Source organism: Hyperolius riggenbachi, chromosome 5 (assembly GCF_040937935.1).
Source record: "Hyperolius riggenbachi isolate aHypRig1 chromosome 5, aHypRig1.pri, whole genome shotgun sequence".
In the NCBI taxonomy this organism is placed as follows: domain Eukaryota; kingdom Metazoa; phylum Chordata; class Amphibia; order Anura; family Hyperoliidae; genus Hyperolius; species Hyperolius riggenbachi.
In genome coordinates, this window is record NC_090650.1 from 207,107,429 (window position 1) to 207,132,178 (window position 24,750).

A 24,750-nucleotide genomic window follows, 5' to 3' on the forward strand; every position below is an offset into this window, starting at 1 on the left:
ACGGGACAGGAAAAAGACAAGATGGCCAGCCATAGAAGAGACAGCGGGTATTCGCGCCGGCGGAGAGGTAATGTATTGCTGGGTCGGTCATTGGTCAATCGAACTCCACTATTGACACACTCCCAACCTGCCAGCGATCAAGAGAAACTTCCCGCAGGGACAGATTGACGGGATTGATCAATTTCGGATGGAAATCCATTGATCGGTCAGTGTTTGCGTTATCGGTTTAACAGCAGATTCAATCACAGTGATCAAATCTGCTGTATATCAGCGGGAATTCGACGCAGTGTGTGGGCACCTTAACACTTGTTCCTGACAGAGAACAGCTTCTGAGTGCAGGGGATAGATAAAAAGGTCAATAGTTAATGTATTTCAGCTCTGAGACACCTGAAAAACAGTGTCATTGAGCAAGGACGATAAAACATTAAACCTACTTGTTAAGTCTTTAAACATAAAATTAAACTGTTGGACATCTGAAAAAAAAAGTAATTTTTAGAAGTAGGAGGATAGATACAACTGTTTATCTCACACGTGTATTTTCACCTCAGGTTCACAGACAAATGTTTTCAGTATTGGGACAAATGCTGTGCTATCACAAATGATTCAGAACATGGAGCATTAAGACGTGTACACACACCATACTTCCGCACACGACGGGTCCGCCGGACCCTCCCGCTGTGCGGACGTTCAGCCTGCAGTAGCATGTGTGTACACACTGTCGGTAGACTGATAAGGCTGTTTCTTAACCACTTGCCGACCGCACGCTTATACCGTGCGTCGGCAAAGTGGCAGCTGCAGGACCAGCGACGCAGTACTGCGTCGCCAGCTGCAGGCTGATTAATTAGGAAGCAGCCGCGCGGCTGCTTCCTGTCAAATCACGGCGGGGGGCTCCGTGAATAGCCTGCGGGCCGCCGATGGCGGCTCGCAGGCTAAATGTAAACACAAGCGGAAATAATCCGCTTTGTTTACATTGTACGGCGCTGCTGCGCAGCAGCGCCGTAAGGCAGATCGGCGATCCCCGGCCAATCAGCGGCCGGGGATCGCCGCCATGTGACAGGGGACGTCCCGTCACTGGCTGCACAGGACGGATAGCGTCCTGTGCAGCCTCGATCGCCGGGGGGGCCAGGTAGGAGAGGGAGGGGGAGGATTTCGCCGCGGAGGGGGGCTTTGAGGTGCCCCCCGCAACACCCAGGCAGGCAGGAGAGATCAGACCCCCCCTGCACATCATCCCCATAGGGGGGAAAAAAGGGGGGCAATCTGATCTCTCTGCCTGCAACCTGATCTGTGCTGGGGGCTGCACAGCCCACCCAGCACAGATCACTCAAAACAGCGCTGGTCCTTAAGGGGGGGTAAAGGGTGGGTCATCAAGTGGTTAAAGCAGTGGCGTACCTAGGGTATTTGACACCCGGTGCTGGGTCTTAAATTACACCCCCCCCCCAAAAAAAAAAGTAAAGGAGTGTGGCATGCTAAGCACACCATGGCGGGTAATGCCAGGTATAGGTGCCCCCAGTATATGTAGCCTGGAATTGTTGCCCCCAGTATAGGTAGTGTAGTATAGCCACAATAAGCAGTGTCTCCCTACAAAATACATATGATGCAGCAGTGTTTTGCCAAAATATATAATGTGACAGCTATTAGGTAGCCAGATAACCCCCCTTTAGTGCCGGTAGCCAGATGACCTCCACCATTTATTGTATAGGTAGCTAGATAACCCCCCATTTAGGATCGGGAACTAACATTATACCCAATTACAGTATATATAGCCAGATCTCTCTTTAGTATATAGCCATTGTATATAGTCAGACCCCCCTTTAGTATTATAGCCAGCGTATATATTCAGATCCTCCCCTATATATAGCCAATGTATACAGTCAGATCCTCCTGTACATAGCCATTGTATATAGACAGATCCCTCGTATATAATCAGATCTCCAGTGTATACAGTTAGATCTCCCCTGTATATGGCCAATGTAATTCTGACTGAGTGACCCCCAGGTGTACACACACACAGAGAGAGAGACAGAAGGAAGATAGAGCGGAGAGCGTCAGGAGAGAGAGACAGAGCAGAGGACAGGAGGGAGAGAGACCAGAGGGAAAGAGGAGAGAGACAGAGCAGAGACAGGAGGGAGAGACAGAGGAGGGAATGAAACAGAGCAAAGAGAGACAGAGCAGAGAGAGATGGGGAGAGAGACAGGCGGGAGAGACAGAGGAGAGAGAGAGACAGGGGAGAGAGAGATGGAAGAGAAAGAGAGACAGGAGAGAGAGGGAAGAGAAAGAGAGAGAGACAGAAGGGAGAGACAGGTAGAAAAGAGAGCGGAGCGAGACAGGAGGGAGAGACAGAGCAGAGAGAGACAGGAGGGAGAGAGACAGGAGGGGGAGACAGAGAGACAGGAGGACGAGACGAAGACACAGAGAAGAGAGAGAGGAGGGGGAGACAGGAGAGAAAGAGACTGAGTAGAGATAGACATGAGGGAGAGACAGGAGAGAGAGAGATAAACAGGAGGGAGGGAGAGAGAGAGAGAGAGAGAGAGAGAGAGAGAGGAAGAGACAGAGCAGAGAGAGAGAGAGAGAGAGAGAGAGTCAGGAGCAGGAGACAGAGCAGAGAGAGAGAGAGAGAGAGAGAGAGTCAGGAGGGGGAGACAGAGCAGAGACAGAGCAGAGAGAGAGAGAGAGAGAGAGAGAGAGAGAGAGAGAGAGAGAGAGGAGGGAGAGAGCAGGAAGAGAAAGAGCAGAGAGACAGGAGGGAGGGACAGAGCAGAGACAGACAGGAGGGAGAGAGAGACAGACAGCAGGGGGAGAGAGAGAGACAGACAGCAGGGAGAGAGAGAGACAACAGGGAGAGAGAGAGAGAGAGCAGGGAGAGAGAGACAGACAGCAGGGAGAGAGAGACAGGAGGGAAGGAGGGAGGGAGAGACAGGAGAGAGGGAGGGAGAGACAGACAGGAGAGAGGGAAAGACAGACAGCAGGGAGGGAGAGACAGACAGGGGGGAGGGAGAGACAGAGGAGAGACAGACAGGAGGGAGGAAGAGACAGACAGGAGGGAGGAAGAGACAGACAGGAGGGAGGAAGAGACAGACAGGAGGGAGGAAGAGACAGACAGGAGGGAGTGAGGGTGAGACAGACAGGAGAGAGGGAGGGTGAGACAGACAGGAGAGAGGGAGGGAGAGACAGACAGGAGAGAGGGAGGGAGAGACAGACAGGAGAGAGGGAGGGAGAGACAGACAGGAGAGAGGGAGGGGGAGACAGACAGGAGAGAGGGAGGGGGAGACAGACAGGAGAGAGGGAGGGAGAGACAGACAGGAGGGAGGGAGAGACAGACAGACAGGAGGGAGGGAGAGACAGACAGGGAAAGAGAGACAGACAGCAGGGATAGAGAGAGAGACAGCAGGGGGAGAGAGAGAGAGAGAGAGAGAGAGAGACACAGCAGGGAGAGAGAGAGAGACAGCAGGGAGAGACAGACAGACAGGAGGGAGAAAGAGACAGACAGGAGAGAGGGAGGGAGAGACAGACAGGAGAGAGGGAGGGAGAGACAGACAGGAGAGAGGGAGGGAGAGACAGACAGGAGAGAGGGAGGGTGAGACAGACAGGAGAGAGGGAGGGTGAGACAGACAGGAGAAAGGGAGGGTGAGACAGACAGGAGAGAGGGAGGGAGAGACAGACAGGAGAGAGGGAGGGAGAGACAGACAGGAGAGAGGGAGGGAGAGACAGACAGGAGAGAGGGAGGGAGAGACAGACAGGAGAGAGGGAGGGGGAGACAGACAGGAGAGAGGGAGGGAGAGACAGACAGGAGGGAGGGAGAGACAGACAGACAGGAGGGAGGGAGAGACAGACAGGGAAAGAGAGACAGACAGCAGGGATAGAGAGAGAGACAGCAGGGGGAGAGAGAGAGAGAGAGAGAGAGAGAGAGACAGCAGGGAGAGAGAGAGAGACAGCAGGGAGAGACAGACAGGAGGGAGAGAGAGACAGACAGGAGAGAGGGAGGGACAGACAGGAGAGAGGGAGGGACAGACAGGAGAGAGGGAGGGACAGACAGGAGAGAGGGAGGGAGGGACAGACAGGAGAGAGGGAGGGAGAGACAGACAGGAGAGAGGGAGAGACAGACAGTAGAGAGGGAGAGACAGACAGGAGAGAGGGAGAGACAGACAGGAGAGAGGGAGGGAGAGACAGACAGGAGAGAGGGAGGGAGAGACAGACAGGAGGGAGGGAGAGACAGACAGGAGAGAGGGAGGAAGAGACAGACAGGAGGGAGGGAGAGACAGACAGGAGAGAGGGAGGGAGAGACAGACAGGAGAGAGGGAGGGAGAGACAGACAGGAGGGAGGGAGGGAGAGACAGACAGGAGGGAGGGAGGGAGAGACAGACAGGAGGGAGGGAGGGAGAGACAGACAGACAGGAGGGAGGGAGGGAGAGACAGACAGGAGGGAGGGAGACAGAGACAGACAGGAGGGAGGGAGACATACAGGAGGGAGGGAGACATACAGGAGGGAGGGTGAGACAGAGGAGAGACAGAGGAGAGACAGACAGGAGGGAGGGCAGGAGAGAGGGCGAGACAGACAGGAGGGAGGGAGAGACAGACAGGAGGGAGGGAGAGACAGAGGAGAGACAGACAGGAGGGAGGGCAGGAGAGAGGGCGAGACAGACAGGAGGGAGGGAGAGACAGACAGGAGGGAGGGAGGGAGAGACAGACAGGAGGGAGGGAGACACAGGAGGGAGGGAGAGACAGACAGGAGGGAGGGAGGGAGAGACAGACAGGAGGGAGGGAGGGAGAGACAGACAGGAGGGAGGGAGGGAGAGAGAGACAGACAGGAGGGAGGGGGGGGGGGAGACAGACAGGAGGGGGGGGACAGATAGGAGGGAGGGGGAGATAGGAGGGAGGGGGAGACAGACAGGAGGGAGAGATAGACAGACAGGAGGGAGGGAGAGACAGACAGGAGGGAGAGACAGAGGTGTACTGTCCAGCGGAAGTGTCACATTGTAATTTTCACCAAAGGTGTACCTGGGTGGCCCAGCTTGTCGGGAGATGAGCAGCCACAGGGAAGCGGCAGGCAGGTGGCATCTAGTTGTCATGGCTGCAGCGGTGGAGGAGCTGCAGCATGGATGGGCCCGCCTCTGGGTTCCCCGTGAGCCTGGAAGGAGGTGCAGAGCAAGTCTTCCCTTGGAAGCATTTGGCGTCTGGTGATAGTCCCAGGGTGCTGCGGTGACGCGGAGGCGGCAGCAGCCATGGTGGGGATCATGGCAGACATCCCATGTGCGTCCCACGTGCAGCCCTGAGCGGCTTCCCGCTGAAGGTGGATTTCCGGAGGATGGCTGAACTGACAGCCGAGGTGACGGAGGCTGGGCCAAAAGGGGTTTTAGCCGGCTGCCAATAGAAGGGAGGCGGTGCATGTACTGCTGGCTTAAAATCTGTGATAGGTTGGGCTGGCTTCTTTGACACCCCCATCCCCGCCTGTCACCCGGTGCGTGGCGCCCCTGTGCGCCCAATGGACAGAACGCCACTGGGTTAAAGATCCGCAGAGCGGATCGTTCAGAAACAGCCTTATCAGTCTGCCGACAGCGTGTGAGCGGATCGTTCAGAAACAGCCTTATCAGTCTGCCAACATCGCGTACACACGTGCTACTGTCGGCTGAACGTCCGCCCAGCGGGAGGGTCTGGTGGACCTGTCATGTGCGGTACTTGTAAAACAAAAGAAAAAACAGGGCACCGAGAGCCCAATAGTGCAGTATAGTTTTAACAGAGAAAATCTGTCTAGATAGGTCGTGTAGAATTATACTCACAAAAAAGGGTCACCAGCAGGCAACCACTTGAAAGGCAGGTGGGGAGAATTGGTACCCGACCCCACTCGGGTATAAAAGTCGCTCTCTGTAGACAGGAGAAAAAAGGGGACGTACCCCTCCACCAAGGGTGGATAAGTAATATGTATCAAACGCAGATAGAACAGAGGCGCCAAAAAGAGTAAAAACACTATTATTTAAAAACAGTAAAAAGAGGGAAGGTAAGGTGGACTTACCTCCCTCTAGCAGTGGACAACAAAACTCTGAGGTAGAGTAGAATGCATTTATTAAACAGTGTAACTCCTAAAGATGGAGTTACACTGTTTAATAAATGCATTCTACTCTACCTCAGAGTTTTGTTGTCCACTGCTAGAGGGAGGTAAGTCCACCTTACCTTCCCTCTTTTTACTGTTTTTAAATAATAGTGTTTTTACTCTTTTTGGCGCCTCTGTTCTATCTATGTCGTGTGCGGTAGTATGGCGTGTGTAAGCGCCTTTAAAGCAGTGCTCCCCAACCCTGTCCTCAAAGCCCACCAACACTGCCTGTTTTGAATACATTCAATGGTAGTAAATCAGCTCTGCTGAGACACTAATTACCCCACCTTTAAAATGTGTGTGGTTTCCTGCAAAAAATGTACTGTTGAGGACAGGGTTGGGGAACTCTGCATTAAAGGACAACTATCACAGTTAACTAAAATTGTAAATGCCACATATTTACAGTAATTACTAGCAAATAGCAATACAAAGGCTTTTTTCATCTTTTCATGTTTTATTATATGGTAGAAAACGAAAACCCTTTAAAGAATAGCACCTCCCACAGCAAATTTTGGAAAAATATAACAAGAATCTTTTTTCAACATTAGGTATAATAATAATCACAATATTGATGATTTAATAAAGAATAAAATCATTTAAAACACAAACAAATATTCCAAAATGATCCCTGCTGCATATGAAACAATCACTCTAAATGCAATATATTGCATAATGACACAATGCTGCTGTCAAATATAACACCCCACAGTAGGCTCAATATTGAGCCCAACAGGAGGAGAACCCGGGTTCAGTATACACAACCTAGTGTGATGCAAGACCAATAAACAACACCTGTGCAATAAAATCTTAAAGAAAAAAAAAACACACATGAATAAATGTCACATATATAAAAAATAAAGTGCACAATTGCTATCCAGATATACAATATTAACCACTCGCCGACCACCCACTACCTATTGGCGGCGTCAAGGTGGCACCCCCAGGACCGCGTAACGCCAATCGGCGGTGGCACCTGGGGGACTGATTAGCCGGGGATTGCGCGCAGATTGTTGTTAACCCCCGATCTGCTGCATAGAAAGTGTATAATACACTTTGTTAAGCTAACAAAGTGTATTATACTGGCTGCCTCCTCCCCTGGTGGTCCTAGTGATCAAGCGAACCCCAGGGGAGGTGGCAGCCATAGTAGTAGTTACACACAGCACCCCTCAGACCCCCCCTGATCACCCCCTCAGACCACTGTTTGCACCCAAACACCCCCTAATCACCCATCAATCACCCCCTGTCACTATCTGTCAATGCTATATTTTAGATAAACTGCCCCCTGGAAGCTCCTGACCCCCCCCCCCCACAGATCCTCCCCCCCCCCCCCCTATGTACTGTATACATCTATTCTCCCCTGTAATCACCCACTGATCACCTGTCAATCACCAATCAATCACCCCCGTCACTGCCTCCCATCAGATCAGACTCTACCCTGCCCCTTGCGGGCACCTGATCACCCGCCCACACCCTCAGATCGCCCGCAGACCCGCCCTCAGATCACCTCCCAAGTGCATTGTTTACATCTGTTCTCCCCTCTAATCACCCACTGATCACCCATCAATCACCCCCTGTCACTGCTACCCATCAGATCAGACCCTAATCTGCCCCTTGCGGGCACCCAATTACCCACCCACACCCTCAGATCGCCCTCAGACCCCCCCTGATCACCTCGCCAGTGCATTGCTTGCATCTATTCTCCCCTCTAATCACACCCTGATCACCTATCAATCACCCCGTCACCCCCTGTCACTGCTACCCATCAGATCAGACTCTAATCTGCCCCTTACGGGCACCCAAACACCCGCCCACACCCTCAGACCCCCCCCCCCCCCCCCCGATCACCTTCCCAGTGCATTAATTACATCGGTTCTCCCCTCTAATCACCCACTGATCACCCATCAATCAGCCCCTGTCACCACTTGTCACTGCTACCCATCAGATCAGACCCTAATCTGCCCCTTGTGGACACCCAAACATCTGCCCACACCCTCAGATTGCCCTCAGACCCCCCCCCCCCCCAATCACCTCCCCAGTGCATTATTTACATCTGTTCTCCCTTCTAATCACCCACTGATCACCCCTCAATCACCCCATCACCACCTGTCACTGCTACCCTTCAGATCAGACCCTAATCTCCCCCTTGCGGGCACCCAATTACCCGCCCACACCCTCAGATCACCCACAGACCCCCCCCCCCCCTCCCCGTTCACCTCCCCAGTGCATTGCTTGCATCTATTCCCCCCTCTAATCAGACCCTGAGACACCCATCAATCACCTCCTGTCACCCCCTAGCACACCTACCCATCAGATAAGGCCCTAATTTACCCCGTGTGGGCTCCTGATCACTCGGCCAAACCCTCAGATCCCCCTCAGACCCCCTTCCGATAACCTCCCCAGTGCATTGATTGCATCTATTCTCCCCTCTAATCCCCCCGAGACACCCATCAATCACTTCCTGTGACCACCTAGCACTCCTACCCATCAGATCAGGCCCTAATCTCCCCCCTGCGGGCTTCTGATCACCCGGCCAAACCCTCACCCGCCCCACCGCAGTGACAGCATTTTTTTTTTCTGATCACTGCAAAAACACTGTACAATAACTGTGGCGCTGTAAAGATCAGTTTTGATTTTTTTTTCAATCAAAACTCAGTGACCACAGCTTTCTACTTCACAAGTACTCCCTTTTGCTAGGTAGGTGGTGCTCTTTTTCCTGGGTAGTCTCAGAGGAATACCCCTTAAAGAGACACTGAAGCGAAAAAAAATATATGATATAATGAATTGGTTGTGTACTATGAATAATTACTAGAAGATTAGCAGCAAAGAAAATATTCTCATATTTTTATTTTCAGGTATATAGTGTTTTTTCTAACATTGCATCACTCTATAATATGTCCAGATTACACAACACTCAGCATTCAAAATGAGTCTTTCAGAGCAGTCTGTGAAGTAATTAAAGCAGCCCATACACTCAGCCGATTTTCTGGCCGACCGATCGATCCCGATCGATCAATCGATTGCAAATCGGTTGGCCAATCGACCGATCGACGGCCGATTTCGATCGATTTCGATGGATTTCCATCGAACTTGCAGGGTGGAAAATTTAGGTCGATCTGATGAGATTGCTTATCAGTTTGCATTGGCCTTAATGGAAATCTGATGGCAAAAAAATGCCATCAGATCGAATTTCAATAGATTTCAAACTGAAATCTATTGGAATTCTATCCTGGTAAAAAATGTTCTAAAAACGCATCAGATAGATCATCAGATGCATTTCTTATCTATCTGCTGCCAATCTGACGAGTGTATGGGCACCTAAACTCTCCTCTGCTAGAGGAAAAGTAAACAGTTCAATTACAGTTGAGATAATAAAAGTCAGATAACAGCCCTCTCCACGACCAAGTTGGTCGGAGAGCTTAATAGCTTTTTTGCATAGAGATAACAACTGGAGTTTCTCAACTCTTCCTGCACTGGAAACAATTAGACTGATGTATCTGATCTTAATGTTTTTTTTCTTAGCTGTACTACACATACAAATCATAATATCATCATTTTTTTTTCGCTTCAGTGTCTCTTTAAATTTAGCAGTCCACCATGGCAAAAAAGGGTATTCCGCTGAAGAGGCTGCCGAGATTCTGGCCCAGTGGGGTGAGTGCGATTGTGAAGCCTCATTCGACGAATCATCCGGGTCAGAATACAAACCGGTGAACAGCAGTGGCTCTCTGACCGATAGCAATAACAAGGTTGAGGTCCCAGCTAGAGCCACTGGACCGCAGGACCAGACTTAAGGGCAGCAGAGTGGTGCTAGCGCTGATCCGAGTTTTCTTGGTGAGGCATGCACCAGCAGCGTAGTATCTCCTGGACCTAGCACCAGTACTACCGTAGACCCTGGTGAAGTGGCGAGCACCAGCATGGTAGTAGAAACTGGTTTGGTGGCACATGCATTAAGATCCGAGTCGCAGCCACCAGCAAAACGGGCCCGTACTACCCATAATCTCCCAGAGGTGCTGGCAAATCCCAATTGACAATCCCCTGGTTCCGCCGCACCCGTACTGCCCTTTCACCACCCAGTCTGGAGTCCAGGTGGAGACAGATAATCTAGGATTGGCCCGAGACTTTTTTCATCTGTTCTGCACCGTGGATCTCTACGACTTAATTGTGGCTGAGACCAACCGTTATGCTACACAATACGCAACCGCCAATCCGAGAAGCTACTATGCCCAGCCTTTTCGGTGGAACCCATTCCAAGTTTCCAAATGTAACATTTTTTTGGGCCTTCTCTTTAACATGGGTCTAGTCAAAAAGAATGTATTGCGGTCTTATGGGTCTACGCACCCAATACATCACATGCCCATGTTCTTTGCTGCCATGTCCAGGTCACGATTTGAAAACATCCTGCGCTTCCTGCACTTCAGTGCCAATACAACCTGTCATCTAAGAGGCCACCCTGCTTATAACCGGTTCTAAAAAATTTAGCCCCGCATAGACCACCTGTCATCAAAATTTTCAGATACCCCTGAACAGTCATTTTGAGGCTGTAATGATCTGCTCAGCTGCCTGTGCAGGCAGGCAGCTTTTTGACCATTGTTCAGGTCTGCATTCTGCAGGTCTCTGGAAGAGAGACCTTTTGTCAGTATTGCAGCTTGCTGCTAAGGAATTTGCATATGTTTGTCATGCAGATTGCCTAGCTACATTCTTTGTAGACTTGCTCTATATATACCATGTGATCCCACAGTACTGGGCTGGTCATAAGGATTCTTCCTGTGAAACACTCTGGAGAGTGTCAGCCTTGCTCATTGTTTGAATATCAGCTTGGAGTAATTCCTGGGACTGCACTCGGCAGGTTCCCTAGTGCAGTTAGGATTGCTTATCTGTTTTGTTTGTCTGTTGCGATTGTCCTGTCCCAGCGGTGGTCGACAGGAAATCGTTCTGTGTGTCTGGGTGCTAACCGGAACAGCGGTTGTTACTGGTAGCCCCTTCTGTTCTGTCTTCCTGGATCGCACCAGCCTCTTGCGCTAGTGCTGTGGATCCTTCTGGTCTGCTACTCTGTACTTGGATCGCACTAGCATCTTGCGCTAGCGCTGTGGATCCTTCTGTTCTGTCTTCCTGGATCGCACCAGCCTCTTGCGCTGGTGCTGTGGATCCTTCTGGTCTGCTACTCTTTACTTGGATCGCACTAGCATCTTGCGCTAGCGCTGTGGATCCTTCTGTTCTGTCTTCCTGGATCGCACCAGCCTCTTGCGCTAGTGCTCTGGATCCTTCTGGTCTGCTACTCTGTACTTGGATCGCACTAGCATCTTGCGCTAGCGCTGTGGATCCTTCTGTTCTGTCTGCCTGGATCGCACTCGCCTAGCGCTAGTGCTGTGGATCTGTCTGATCTCCATCTCTCTGTCTCCCTGGATCGCACTGGCCTCTTTTCGCTAGTGCTGTGGATCCTATCCCCCGCCTGTTCCTGTTTTCGTGTGTCTGTCTTGTCTGCTACGAACGCTTGCTGGAGGCTCGGTGAGGTAACCGTTAAGCAAGCGCTCGCGTCCTCTGTTTCATGTTTGTCTGTCGGTGGTTAGTTAGGCGTGCTTGTCTCTATTGTGCTTATCACGTGGAGACCGCGCATAAACGCGTGCACTGTTGCGAATGAGTGCGGTGTTCGCGTTTAGCTAGCGTTTGTTATTTTCCGTATCTTCTCATTGTATGATTTGCTGTGCCTTTGCTGCTCTCGTGCTCTGCCTTGCTGTAGCCTTGTGTCACGTCTGGTGATCGCACCTCTCGCGATCGCGTTCCTACTTCATATCTGCTGTGGTGTGTGCACCGTCGCGGGTTGGCGACTAGTTTGGTGCACACACATACAATCTGTCTCTGTGCTCATTCTCAATCGCCTCTCTTGCGATTGCGTTTCTTCCCTTCGTACAATTCCTGTCTGGCGTGTGTGGTATAGCAGAGGAGCTGTTCCTCTGCACTCCACAGCTCCACCTGCCGACAGGAATTTCCCTCTATAGGTGCAGTGCACCTTTTGCTGGGTTCCCGCAAATTATACGCTTGTGGAGGATTTCCGCAGTGTCAGCGCACGTCTTGTGCGCTGATCACGGAGAGAATCCCACATTCGTTACAGAGGCATTTGGTTTCCAGACTACTCCTCACGGTTTTGGGCCCCTAAAATGCCAGGGCAGTATAGGAACCCCACAAGTGACCCCATTTTAGAAAGAAGACACCCCAAGGTATTCCATTAGGTGTATGATGAGTTCATAGAAGATTTTATTTTTTGTCACAAGTTAGTGGAAAATGACACCTTGTGAAAAAAAAACTATAAAAATCAATTTCCGCTAACTTGTGACAAAAAATAAAATCTTCTATGAACTCACCAAACTCCTAACGGAATACCTTGGGGTGTTGTCTTTATAAAATGTGGTCACTTGTGGGGTTCCTAAACTGCCCTGGCATTTTAGGGGCTCTAAATCGTGAGGAGTAGTCAGGAAACCAAATGCCTCAAAATGACCTGTAAAATCCTAAAGGTACTCATAGGACGTTGGGCCCCTTAGCGCACCTAGGCTGCAAAAAAGTGTCACATGTGGTATCGTACTCAGGAGAAGTAGTATAATGTGTTTTGGGGTGTATTTTTACACATACCCATGCTGGGTGGGAGAAAAATCTCTGTAAATGGACAATTGTGTGTAAAAAAATCAAAAAATTGTTATTTACAGAGAAATTTCTCCCACCAGCATGGGTATGTGTAAAAATACACCCCAAAACACATTATATTACTTCTCCTGAGTACAGCGATACCACATGTGTGACACTTTTTTGCAGCCTAGGTGCGCTAAGTGGCCCAACGACCTATGAGTACCTTTAGGATTTCACAAGTCATTTTAAGGCATTTGGTTTCTAGACTACTCACGGTTTACGGCCCCTAAAATGCCAGGGCAGTATAGGAACCCCACAAGTGACTCCATTTTAGAAAGAAGACACCCCAAGGTGAATCATCAATATTGTGATTATTATTACCTAATGTTAATACCTAATGTTGAATAAATTTCAAATTGGACTTGTAGTTTTTGAGAAAATCGATAAAAAAAAATCTAAGAAAAAATGGCTTTTAAACTTGTATAAACAGGTACAAAGGGCAGAGGTGACACAGAGGGGGAAACTGGAGGCACAGGGGGGCACAGAGGAGGTACAGGGAACAGAGATGGCACAATGTTCCGTCTGAAGAACAGATTCAGGTTAAGAAAGCTAGTAAACAAGGCATTTTTTTCACACAGGCTGGGCTAAGAGACCTCTGAAAAGCTTTTTAGTGTTGCTGGCTAATAGCTCTAGGTATGTGGGGTTTAAAGGAAAACGGTTTCTTTAATAGTTGTTCTTTAAGTGTTGGAATTTGAAACAGATAAAAAATATATAATTTTGTGGTGCAGGAGTGGTCAGTTACTCACAGCTCACTCACCACTCCCCTTTATGTCCCAGACAAAAGGGAAGTGTACTCGGGTCACCATGTTCCTGCACAATTTAATGGCTAAACAAAAAGCTAAGAAAATGAAGCTAATTAAATTAAATTAATAATAGTAAATGGTGAAACCCACTGTAGGGTGCACACTGTTTGGTTGTGGAGAGTGCCTGACCACATAAGTTTCAATTTCAGAGTGGGGTTTGACTGACTTTTACTAGCATTCAATGCCACCTAAAATTCAAGTGCTTTGCACTGTAGAAGCTTCAGGAAAACTTTAGCCACTTAAGCCCACAGGGTTGAAATTTTTTTGCATCAGAGCAACTTTCACCTCCCATTCATTTGCTAATAACTTTATCACTACTCGGCACAATGAATGGATCTATATCTTGTTTTTTTCGCCACCAATTAGGCTTTCTGTGGATGATACATTTTGCTGAGAATTAATTTATTGCAAATCCATTTTAACAGGAATATTAAGAAAGAAATGGAAAAAAATCATTATTCCTCAGCTTTTGGCCATTATAGTTTGAAATTAATACATGCTACCATAATCAAAACCTATGTACTTTATTTACCAATTTGTCCCGCTTATTACACCATTTAAATTATGTCCCTATCACAATGTATGGCGCCGATATTCAATTTGGAAATAAAGGTGCATTTTTTCAATTTGCGTCCATCACTATTTAGAAGCCCATAATTTAAAGAGGAACTGTAACGACAAAACGTCCCCTGGGGGGTACTCACCTCGGGTGGGGGAAGCCTCCGGATCCTAATGAGGCTTCCCACGCTGTCCTCCATCCGTCAGGGGTCTCGCTGCAGCCCTCCGTGCAGCGGTGACGTAATATTTACCTTCCTGGCTCCTGCGCAGGCGCTCTGACGGCTGTCGGCTCCAAAGTAGGCGGAAATACCCGATCGCCGTCGGGTCTGCTCTACTGCGCAGGCGCAAGTTTCCGGCGCCTGCGCAGTAGAGCGGACCCGACGGAGATCGGTTATTTCCGTCTATTTCCGTACCGAAAGCAGCCACAGCGCCCCCGCTGGAGACAGCAAAGGTAAATATTGAAGCTACAGTCGGCTCTGTCGCCGGCTGTTCGGAGGGCTGCAGCGAGACCCCCGTGGGACAGAGGACGGCGTGGGAAGCCTCATTAGGATCCGGAGGCTTCCCCCACCCGAGGTAAGTACCCCCCAGGGGAGGTTTTTGTTGTTACAGAGTCTTTTTAATAAATCATATTGATATACTCCTTTGACATGCATATTTAAAAAGTTCAGACCCTTAGGTAACTATTTATGTTTTTTTTTTTTTTATTGTAATTTTTTTTTTTTTTTTTTTTATTTAAACTTGTATGTGGGTATTTCTTGGTGTGGGAGGTAAACAGGGTTTTTTTAATGTATTAAAATTTATTTATTTAACACAAAGTGTGTTTTTGGTGTAATTTGCTATTTGGCCACAAGATGGCCACAGTCCAAAAAGTCCTGGGAGCGATCGATCTCGCTCCCAGGCAGAAGAAAGAAGACCAGAGCTCAGAAAAGCAGCAGCGTCTGAAGAGACGCTGACGGCTTTTCTCCGGGGGGGTCCGATCAGCGAAAGGGATTTATAATCCCTTTCACTGATCGGTGGGCTAACGGCCAGCAGCGGGGGCGCGCACGGGGGGGCCCGGGGGAGCGCGCGACCCGCGGGAGTGCGCGCAGCCTAACTGGACGAAAATTTTCGTCCAGTTAGGCTGAAGTGGTTAAAGCACAATCTTTTCACTGGAAAGACATGGGCAGATTTTGTTTCACCAGACCATTAGGTTTTATAATTCAGGGTTTTGCACATTTGGGCTGAGTACACCAATAATATGGGCAGCTGTATCAAGATAAGTAGCTTATTTTAAATCTAGTTGTAAAGGAATTGTAATGCTACAAAGTAACAAACTAAATTGTCACTTTTTTTAAAGATTTTATGACTTTAAAGAGACTCTGTAACAACATTTTCATCCTTATTTCTTCTATCCTATACGTTCCTATACATGTTCTAATGTGGTCTGGATTACTGCAGCCTTTTCTAGTTGCAATGTGGCTGTATTATGTCTGTTATATAATCTAATCTTCTTTCCTCTGACGGCTTTGTCGGGCTCAGGCACTCAGGCAGGAATGTGCTGTTCTGCTTGTGATAGGATAGAAGCTATACACACCCTCTCAAGGCCCCCTGCAAGCTCTGTGTGAGTCACAGACTGAGCTCCTCTCAGCCTATCACATGCCATGTCTTTTGTTTGTAAACACTGCCTAAAACTGGCAATTACAAGCCAGGATTGCAGCAGGGAGTGGCAGAAACAGCACAGAGGGGCCCAGGAGAACATAATGAATAGAATGGTATGCTATTTATTGTAAGAATTTTAGAGTACAGATTCTATTTAATACAGTAGAGTCTTGGTTATACAGAACTCAACTTACCAGCAGTCTCAAACAACCAGTACAAATCACCGGCAGTACTCATAGTGGTGAAGGACAACTTCTTAGAGCCTGTGCACACTGCTGCGCTTGCAATGCACTTTTAAAATCGCATGCATTTTTTAATCGCAAGGTCTTTTGAAAAATCATGAAAATCTTGAAGACCTGTACACACTGGTGCAATGCGTTTTTTTCTATTCTCATGAAGGCTTCGCGTGCAATTTTAAAAACGGAGCGCAAGAGCAGCAGTGTGTACAGGCCCTTAGGCTGTTTGTGGGCTTAAAGCAGAATTGTAAAGTCCTTCAAAAACAAACAGTTTCACTTACCTGGGGCTTCCCCAAGCCCACAGCAGCTGTCCTGTCCCGCGCCGGTCCTGCATGATCCTCCGTTCTCCCACCTCCAGCTCGTTTTATTACTGTCGACTTGAAAGTCGATGGCAACTGCACCTGTGCGCCCCGGGCTAAGCTTTTTTCACGTTCCAGCCCGCAACAGCGTCCTGTGCCATTAGCACCCTAAATTAGCGCAGGGAGCTATTGCGGGCTGGAAAGTAAAGAAATCTTCGCATAGCCCAGGGCACGCAGCCGCAGTTGCCGTTGACTTACAAGTCGCGGTAACAAAACGAGCTGGCAGTGGCAGAACGGAGGATCGTGCACGGAACAGGACGGCTGCTGGAGGCTTGGGGAAGCCCCAGGTAAGTGAAACTGTTTGTTTTTGAAGGACTTTACAGTTCCGCTTTAAAGACTGGGTTCCACGGCACCTATGTACCTTCAATTACTGTATTTTAACATCTGATACAGGGTTTATGATATGCATACAGTGCGAGGTATAGTACTGTATTAGCTGGGCCTATTTCTACCATTGAGTTTTAAGCATCAAGCAAACACATTTTTCCGGCATCAGCCATCACTCCAGAAGGGGGGAAGGAGCCCCCCCGGTTGTATGGGGGCAATGGGAAGCCTCCCCGAGGCGCTCCTGGATAGTGCTGTATAGCATGAACTAATTCCCGCAGGGCAACCGCTTCGCGGTATTGGTTTTTGACCCTGCAAAGTTTGGCATGCGAAAGCAGATGCATTTCTGCGTGAGCATGTCTCATGGTAAGCCATTTTAGCCAGATTTGCACAGCTAGACTTGAAAGGGTTAAGCTTGGTGTAGAGCACGCATACATTTTCTTGTGATTGAGCAATCCCTATCTGTGCCGGATAACTGAGACTCTACTGCATGTAGTCAGCCAGTAAGTAAATGAGACATAACTATTGCATCATTGTTTTGAAACTTATTGTGTGGTATGTTGATGCTATTTACCCTGGAGCAAAGCTTCAAATAATGTTGGGATCTCAGAGGAACCCTGCATTAGCGTATTGAAAGGGAATTTATTTTGTGGAATGTCTTTAAAAGTAGGTGTGGATAAACACTTTTCCATTGTAACAGCCTCCTTGTTTAGCCTCAGATCCATGTTTCTCCCTTTACAGTACTCCCTCTTTTCATAGCCTGCATTAGTGTTTTTTTTTTTTTTTATTATTGTAGCTCCTACAGTTCTAGTTCTCCCCTATTACACTGCTATACCGTGTCTTCCAATAGCCGCAAAGCATCGAACGTACCGTATGGTAGGGGAAGTGGCCAGGATTTGCAGGACTGGAGAATGCAGGACTTTGCCTGTGAAACCAGAGCTGAAGTGTGAGAATCTGCTCAGCTGCCTGTGCAGACAGGCAGCGTTTTGATCACTGTTCACGTCTGCATTCTGCAGGTCTCTTTAAGAGAGACTTTTTGTCAGTATTGCAGCTTGCTGCTGAGGAATTTGCATACATTCGTTATGCAAATCCCCTACCTGTCTCCTGTGATGACTGGCAGTATAAAGGTTGGGATTACCCACAGTCCTTTGCTGGTCATTCCTTCTGGGTTTGTAGTACACACTCCTAGAGAGTGTCAGCCATGCTACTTCTTGTTGAAGTTATCTTAGAGTAATTCCTGGAAGCTGTGCTAGACAGATTTCCCTAGTGCAGTTAGGATTGTTTATCTGTTTGTTTGTTCTGTTGCTGTTGTCCTGTCCCAGCGGTGGTCGACAAGTAATGGTTCTGATCTCTGTTCCTGGAGTATAGCTGGTGCAGCGGTTGCTACCAGCTATCTCTTCTGTTCTGTCTCCTGGGATCGCGCTAGCCACTTTTCGCTAGCGCTGTGGATCCTTCTGTTCTGTCTCCTGGGATCGTGCTAGCCACTTTTCGCTAGCGCTGTGGATCCTTCTGTTCTGTCTCCTGGGATCGCGCTAGCCACTTTTCGCTAGCGCTGTGGATCCTTCTGTTCTGTCTCCTGGGATCGCGCTAGCCACTTTTCGCTAGTGCTGTGGATCCTTCTGTTCTGCTACTCTGTACCTGGATCGCACTCGCTTCTCGCTAGTGCTGTGGATCCTATCTCTCGCTTGTCCCTGTTTTCGTGTGTCTGTCTTGTCTGCTACGGACGCTTGCTGGAGGCTCGGTGAGGTAACCGTTAAGCAAGCGTTCGCGTCCTCTGTTTCATGTTTGTCTGTCGATGGTTAGTTAGGCGTGCTTGTCTCTATTGTGCTTATCACGTGGAGACCGCGCATAACCGAGTGCACTGTTGCGAATGAGTGCGGTGTTCGCGGTTAGCTAGCGTTTGTTATTTTCCGTATTTCCTCATTGTATGATTTGCTGTGCCTTTGGTACTCTCGTGCTCCACCTTGCTGTAGCCTTGTGTCACGCTTGGCGATCGCACCTCTCGCGATCGCGTTCCTGCTTCGTATCTGCTGTGGTGTGTGCACAGTCGCGGGTTGGCGACTAGTTTTATGCACACACACACAATCTGTCTCTGTGCTCACTCTCAATCGCTTCTCTTGCGATTACAGTTCTTCCCTTCGTACAATTCCTGTCTGGCGTGTGTGGTAGAGCAGAGGAGCTGTTCCTCTGCACTCCACAGTTCCACCTGCCGTCAGGAATTTCCCTCTGCAGGTGCATTGCACCTACTGCTGGGTTCCTGCAAATTTATACGCTTGTGGAGGAAATCCGCCGTGTCAGCGCACGTCTGGTGCGCTGACCACGGAGACGATTCCGCGATCGTTACATGAAGAGCAGAGGTCAGTAGCAGTCATGTGACCAAAACTGTTGGCTATGCAAACAGGTATTTACAGAAGCTGTTCCTTGTGGCAGGCAACTACTATACCTGTGGTGTTTTAGGACTTGATTAACTACCAGTAAGATTTTGATAATTTTGAAGTTCACCCATAAGCAATATAACGAATATTCGAATGATGCTTAAAGAGACTCTGCAACAAAAATTGCATCCTGTTTTTTATCATCCTACAAGTTCCAAAAGCTATTCTAATGTGTTCTGGCTTACTGCAGCACTTTCTATCACAGTCTCTGTAATAAATCAATGTATCTTTCCCCTGTCAGACTTGGCGGCCTGTGTCTGGAAGGCAGCCAAGTTCTTCAGTGCTGTGGTTCTGCTATGAACTCCCTCTTCCAGGCCCCTCTATGCACACTGCCTGTGTATTATTTAGATAAGGGCAGCTTCTCTCTTCTCTCTTATCTTTTACAAGCTGGATAAATGGTCCTCTGAGCTGGCTGGGCTTTCACATACTGAGGAATTACAGACAAAGGCAAAGCTGTTTGCAGGAAGAAAGGAGCAGCCTGAAACTTCAGTGCATAAGAGCTGAAGGGGGAAAGAAACACACAAATGATCTCTTGAGATTCAAAAGGAAGGGTGTATACAGCCTGCTTGTGTATGGATGTATTTTCTATGTGTGGACATACTGTACATCAACCTACTTCCTGTTTTAGTGGCCATTTTGTTTGTTTATATACAAACTTTTTAAAACTGTTTTTAACCACTTTTAATGCGGCGAGGAGTGGCGACAGAGGGTAATAGGAGATGTCCCCTAACGCACTGGTATGTTTACTTTTGTGCGATTTTAACAATACAGATTCTCTTTAATAGATGGAAATGCTTTCACCTAATCTAAAATGTAATCCAGCTGTCTCGACCACACTGAACTCCTCACTGATAGTCTACCCCTTATGTGCTCTTTACTCCAAACTTACCATATATTACATAGCTGTTGTTCTGTAAACAGTGAGGTACCTGTGTTCTGCTCATACATCTCTTTATTGCAAACCTATATGACACAGCTGTTCTGAAAATGGTGGTATATCATGATGTTGATATTACTTACCTGCATTTTTTCTGAGGTTAAACTGTGAAGTTGCTCCTTTTCGCGACATAATTGTCTTCAGTATGTGTTATACATGTGTTTAAGTCAGTTCCTATGGAGCAACACAATATATGAATGGTATTGCCATTGCAGTTTTTTTTGCATAATTTATGAATCATTATTATCATTATTATTATTTTTATAGCACCAACAACTTCCATAGTGCTGTACATAGCAGAAAACAGACAATAGTAGGGAGAATAGCTAGATGAGCATTTCAACACTTTGCACAAGGACAATAAGCAATACAAGTACAAATACATACAACAGATGTGTAGTTTGAAGCATCATAAATACTGGTACAAGTTCATGTGATAACATAGAACAGAAACAGGAAAACACTAGCGGGAGGTTCCTGCCCTTGCAAACTTGCAATCTAGAAAGTAGTAGGGTGGAGACTTTCCAGGGACTTTCCGGGCCAATTGCAGGCAAATGGAGAGGAAGAAGAGGACGATGTGGCAGCAATCAGGCCAGAGGGGGGGTGGAGGAATCCCCAGGTATGCATATTTTATTGGGAATCGCCCATCTCTGGTTTTCTTTAAGCCTCTAAGCTTGTCGGAACAGGTGTTTTGAAGCGGACCTAAAGTATCAGAAAAAAAAAAAATTACCTGGGGTTTCAGCCAGCCCCCTGCAGCCACCCTGTGCCCACGCCGTTTCCAAACGATCCTCCGGTCCCCCGCCGCAGCTCTGTTTCTTTCACGCTCCTGTTCACGCTCCTGTCGTTCACGCTCCATGCGCAGTAGAGTTTCTCGTTCTGTGTCTGCACAAGACGCTCCTGGCGGCTGAAGCATGAACGAGGACACGTAAAGCCAGAGCCGCGCAGGCGCAATGGACGGCGACTGAAGACAACGAAACGGAGCCGTGGCGGGAAGCTGGAGGATTGATTGGTAACAACTTGGTCACAGGGCGGCTGCAGGGGGCTGGTAGAAGCTCCGGGTAAGTGAAACAGTTCTTTTCTAAGTTCTTCAGGTTTCCTTTAACCGCTTGCCGACCGCCCATGGGCGGCGGCAAGGGCTGGGCCCAAACGACCGCAATACGGCCATTGGCAGCGGCGGGCGTGGTTATGCGGCGATCGTGCCATTCGTGACGCGATCAGCCGCTGGCGACAGGCTCCGCCCCCCTTGCGCAGTAACCCGCTGGCCGTTCGGAAGCGCTACTAGGTGCCCGATCGCCGCAAGTAAAGCGTATAATACGCTTTGTAATGTATACAAAGCGTATTATACAGGCTGCCTCCTGCCCTGGTGGTTCCAGTGATCGAGGGACCACCAGGGCAGGCTGCAGCCACGCAGGTAAGCACCCAAGCACACTGATCTGCCCCCCCCTTCCCTCTGATCGCCCACAGCACCCCTCAGACCCCACCCCTGCCCACCCCTCAGACCCCTGTTTACACCCAATCACCCCCCTAATCACCCATCAATCACTCCCTATCACTATCTCTCAGCACTATTTTTTGTATTAGGACCTAAACTGCCCCCTGGGGGCTCCTGATCACCCCCCCCACACACACACACACACACTCTCAGATCCTACCCAGACACCCCCCCGCCCTGTACAGTATACATCTATTCTCCCCTGTAATCACCTGTCAATCACCCGTCAATCACCACCTGTCACTGCCACCTATGAGATCCTAACCTGCCTCTTACGGGCATATGATCACCCACCCACACCATCAGATCGCCCGCAGACCCACCCTCAGATCACCTCCAAAGTGCATTGTTTACATCTGTTCTGCCATCTAATCACCCATCAATCACCCCCTGTCACTGCCACCCATCAGATCAGACCCCTATCTGCCCCTAGGGCACCCAATCACCCGCCCACACCCTCAGAATGACCTCAGACCCCCCCAGACCTCCCCCACGTGTACTGTATACATCTATTCTCCCCTGTAATCACCTGTCAACCACCTGTCAATCACCCGTCAATCACCCCGTCAACACCTGTCACTGCCACCCATCAGATCAGACCCTAACCTGCCTCTTCCGGGCACCTGATCACCCACCCACACCATCAGATCGCCCGCAGACCCACCCTAAGATCACCTCCAAAGTGCATTGTTTACATCTGTTCTGCCATCTAATCACCCACTGATCACCCATCAATCACCCTGTCACCACCTGTCACTGCTACCTATCAGATCAGACCCTAATCTGCCCCTTGGGCACCCAATCACCACACCCTCAGAATACCCTCAGACCCCAGCCCTGATCACCTCGCCAGTGCATTGCTTGCACCTATTCCCCCCTCTAATCACACCTTGAGACACACATCAATCACCTCATGTCACCACCTGTCACCCCTTAGCACACCTACCCATCAGATCAGGCCCTAATTTGCCCTGTGTGGGCTTCTGATCACTCGGCCAAACCCTCAGATCCCCCTCAGACCCCCTTCCGATCACCTCCCCAGTGCATTGATTGCATCTATTTTCCCCTCTAATCACCCCGAGACACCCATCAATCACATGCCCATGTTCTCTGCTGCCATGTCCAGGTCACGATTTGAGAACATCCTGGGCTTCCTGCACTTTAGTGCCAATACAACCTGTCATCTAAGAGGCCACCCTGCTTATGACCAGTTCCTCAAAAGTCGCCCCCTCATAGACCACCTGTCATCAAAATTTGCAGATGCTTATACCCCTAAACAGTCATTTTGAGACATTTGGTTTCCAGACTACTCACGGTTTTGGGCCCCTAAAATGCCAGGGCAGTATAGGAACCCCACAAGTGACCCCATTTTAGAAAGAAGACTGTGAGGAAACGCGGAAAAGCCGCCGCAAGGGCTCAGAGTGAGGCGGCTGTTTCCGCGTCCAACATGGCGGCACAACGCGGAGAAACCACCGCAATGCCGCATGGACAGAGCGGCGGATTCCGCGTTGGAGGCGGCAGATTGCACAGATAGCAGAGCAACTGACAGTGCAGCCGGACGCGGGGAAACCGCCACTCCCTTGGAGAGCGGGGTGGCGGTCCCCGCGCTTGAATCAGGGATTGCATTGCAAGACATGTCTGGTGTGGCTGGGACGGCTAGTCCACACAGATTCAGAAGGGCGCGCGTGCTGAGAGGCAGAGCTTATATGACAGCCAGAAAAGGGTCAGCTGACCAGGCTGGTCAGCTGACAATTTCACCACTTGCCATTGGTCCAGCACTTAGGGGAGGCGCCGGAGAGCACCTTACTATATATACTGGGTGCTGGGCATTCTCTGGTTGTCTGCCGTTGCGATCACAACGTGGTAGCACTCAGACCTTGTTTGTATCTGTGTTCTAGCATAGTTTCCAAAGGTGTTGACATCAATGCGTTCACACCTTAGCATTAGGAACATTGCATTGTATTATTTGTTATGACCTTCCGCCTGTCTGACGATCCCTCTGAACTCTGATCTTGTACCTTGCTATTTCTGATATCCTGTTGCTAAACTCTGCTCGTTCCTGGACTCTGTATTTGCATCCTGATTCTGTACTTTATCTGTCTGTGTGTTAACGACCTGGCTTGCCGACCTCGAGAACTGGCCTTACTGTTAGAGGCAGTTCCCAGACCTGTTAGTGACACCCTCCCTCTTGGGTGTCACTCACGCTCTGACCTTCCTACCCTCAGCCTAGCCCCTCCCTCCTGGAGAGTCTAGGCCATAGGAAGGAACACACTTCTGGAGAAGTGCTCAAAGTATACTGTTGCATAAACACTCTCTTGTTCTCCCTGGTGTCCAGAGGTTAGTAGATATATCTGATTATCGGTAATACTGCAGATCACCAATAATTGGGTATATTCTGTATTCCTGGTGAGACTGCAGTTCACCGGTAATCAGACCCTCTCTGTGTTACACCGATCGTTACAGAACGGCAGACCAAAATATAATAATGGACGCACGCACTGACCGTCTGGGCGCACTTGCCACTTCGGTGGACAACATCAATCAAGTGCTGGTTAGTCACAAAACTATGATTGAAGCTTTGTCTGGTTCTTTACAAACCCTCCAGACAGCAGTGAATGAGGTGTGATCCCCTCTTAGCTCTGACATGCGTTTGCCTGTACCTGAGAAATTTTCTGGTCACAGATCAGACTTCCGAAATTTTAGAAGTAGAGTGTTATCTTACTTTGAGTTGAAACCCTGATCTTCAGGAACTATGGCCCAAAGGGTCACATTTATTAAGACTTTGTTATCAGGCGATTCTCAGACGTGGGCGTACAGTTTGCCCACCGGAGATATAGCCCTCTCTTCTGTGGATGAATTTTTTAAAGCCATGGCAGTAATTTACGACGACCCAGACCTTGCCGCGACCTCTTAGCGGAAGCTCAAGCTCTTGCGTCAAGGCAAGGGTCCGGTCGAAGATTACGCAGCCGAATTTAGGAGGTGGTCAGTTTCAGCCAGGTGGGACACCTATGCCCTATTAGATTGTTTCTTATCAGGGTTGTCAGATGAGGTTTCAGATCTCATGCTAAGTCTGCCTGAACCTAAGACAGTCGATGAGGCCATTTCATCGACCATTCGAGTCGACCGCAGACTGCGTTATCAGAAACAGACCCGGGGTAGTAGTCATGTAAGAATGGTGTCCTACGCTGCGCCGCCAGTAACTCCACCT

At 49.1% G+C, this 24,750-nt stretch overlaps 1 protein-coding gene across 1 annotated transcript in view; it reads right to left on the reverse strand.

Moving 5' to 3' along the window:
* Positions 1–24,750, reverse strand: part of LOC137518578 (NFX1-type zinc finger-containing protein 1-like) — a 338,789-nt gene that overhangs the window by 287,134 nt on the left and 26,905 nt on the right. The window contains exon 2 of the mRNA XM_068236642.1: positions 20,134–20,224. Coding sequence (XP_068092743.1) covers positions 20,134–20,182 — 49 coding nt within the window. The 5' untranslated portion in view covers positions 20,183–20,224. The remainder of the gene's footprint in view (positions 1–20,133; positions 20,225–24,750) is intronic.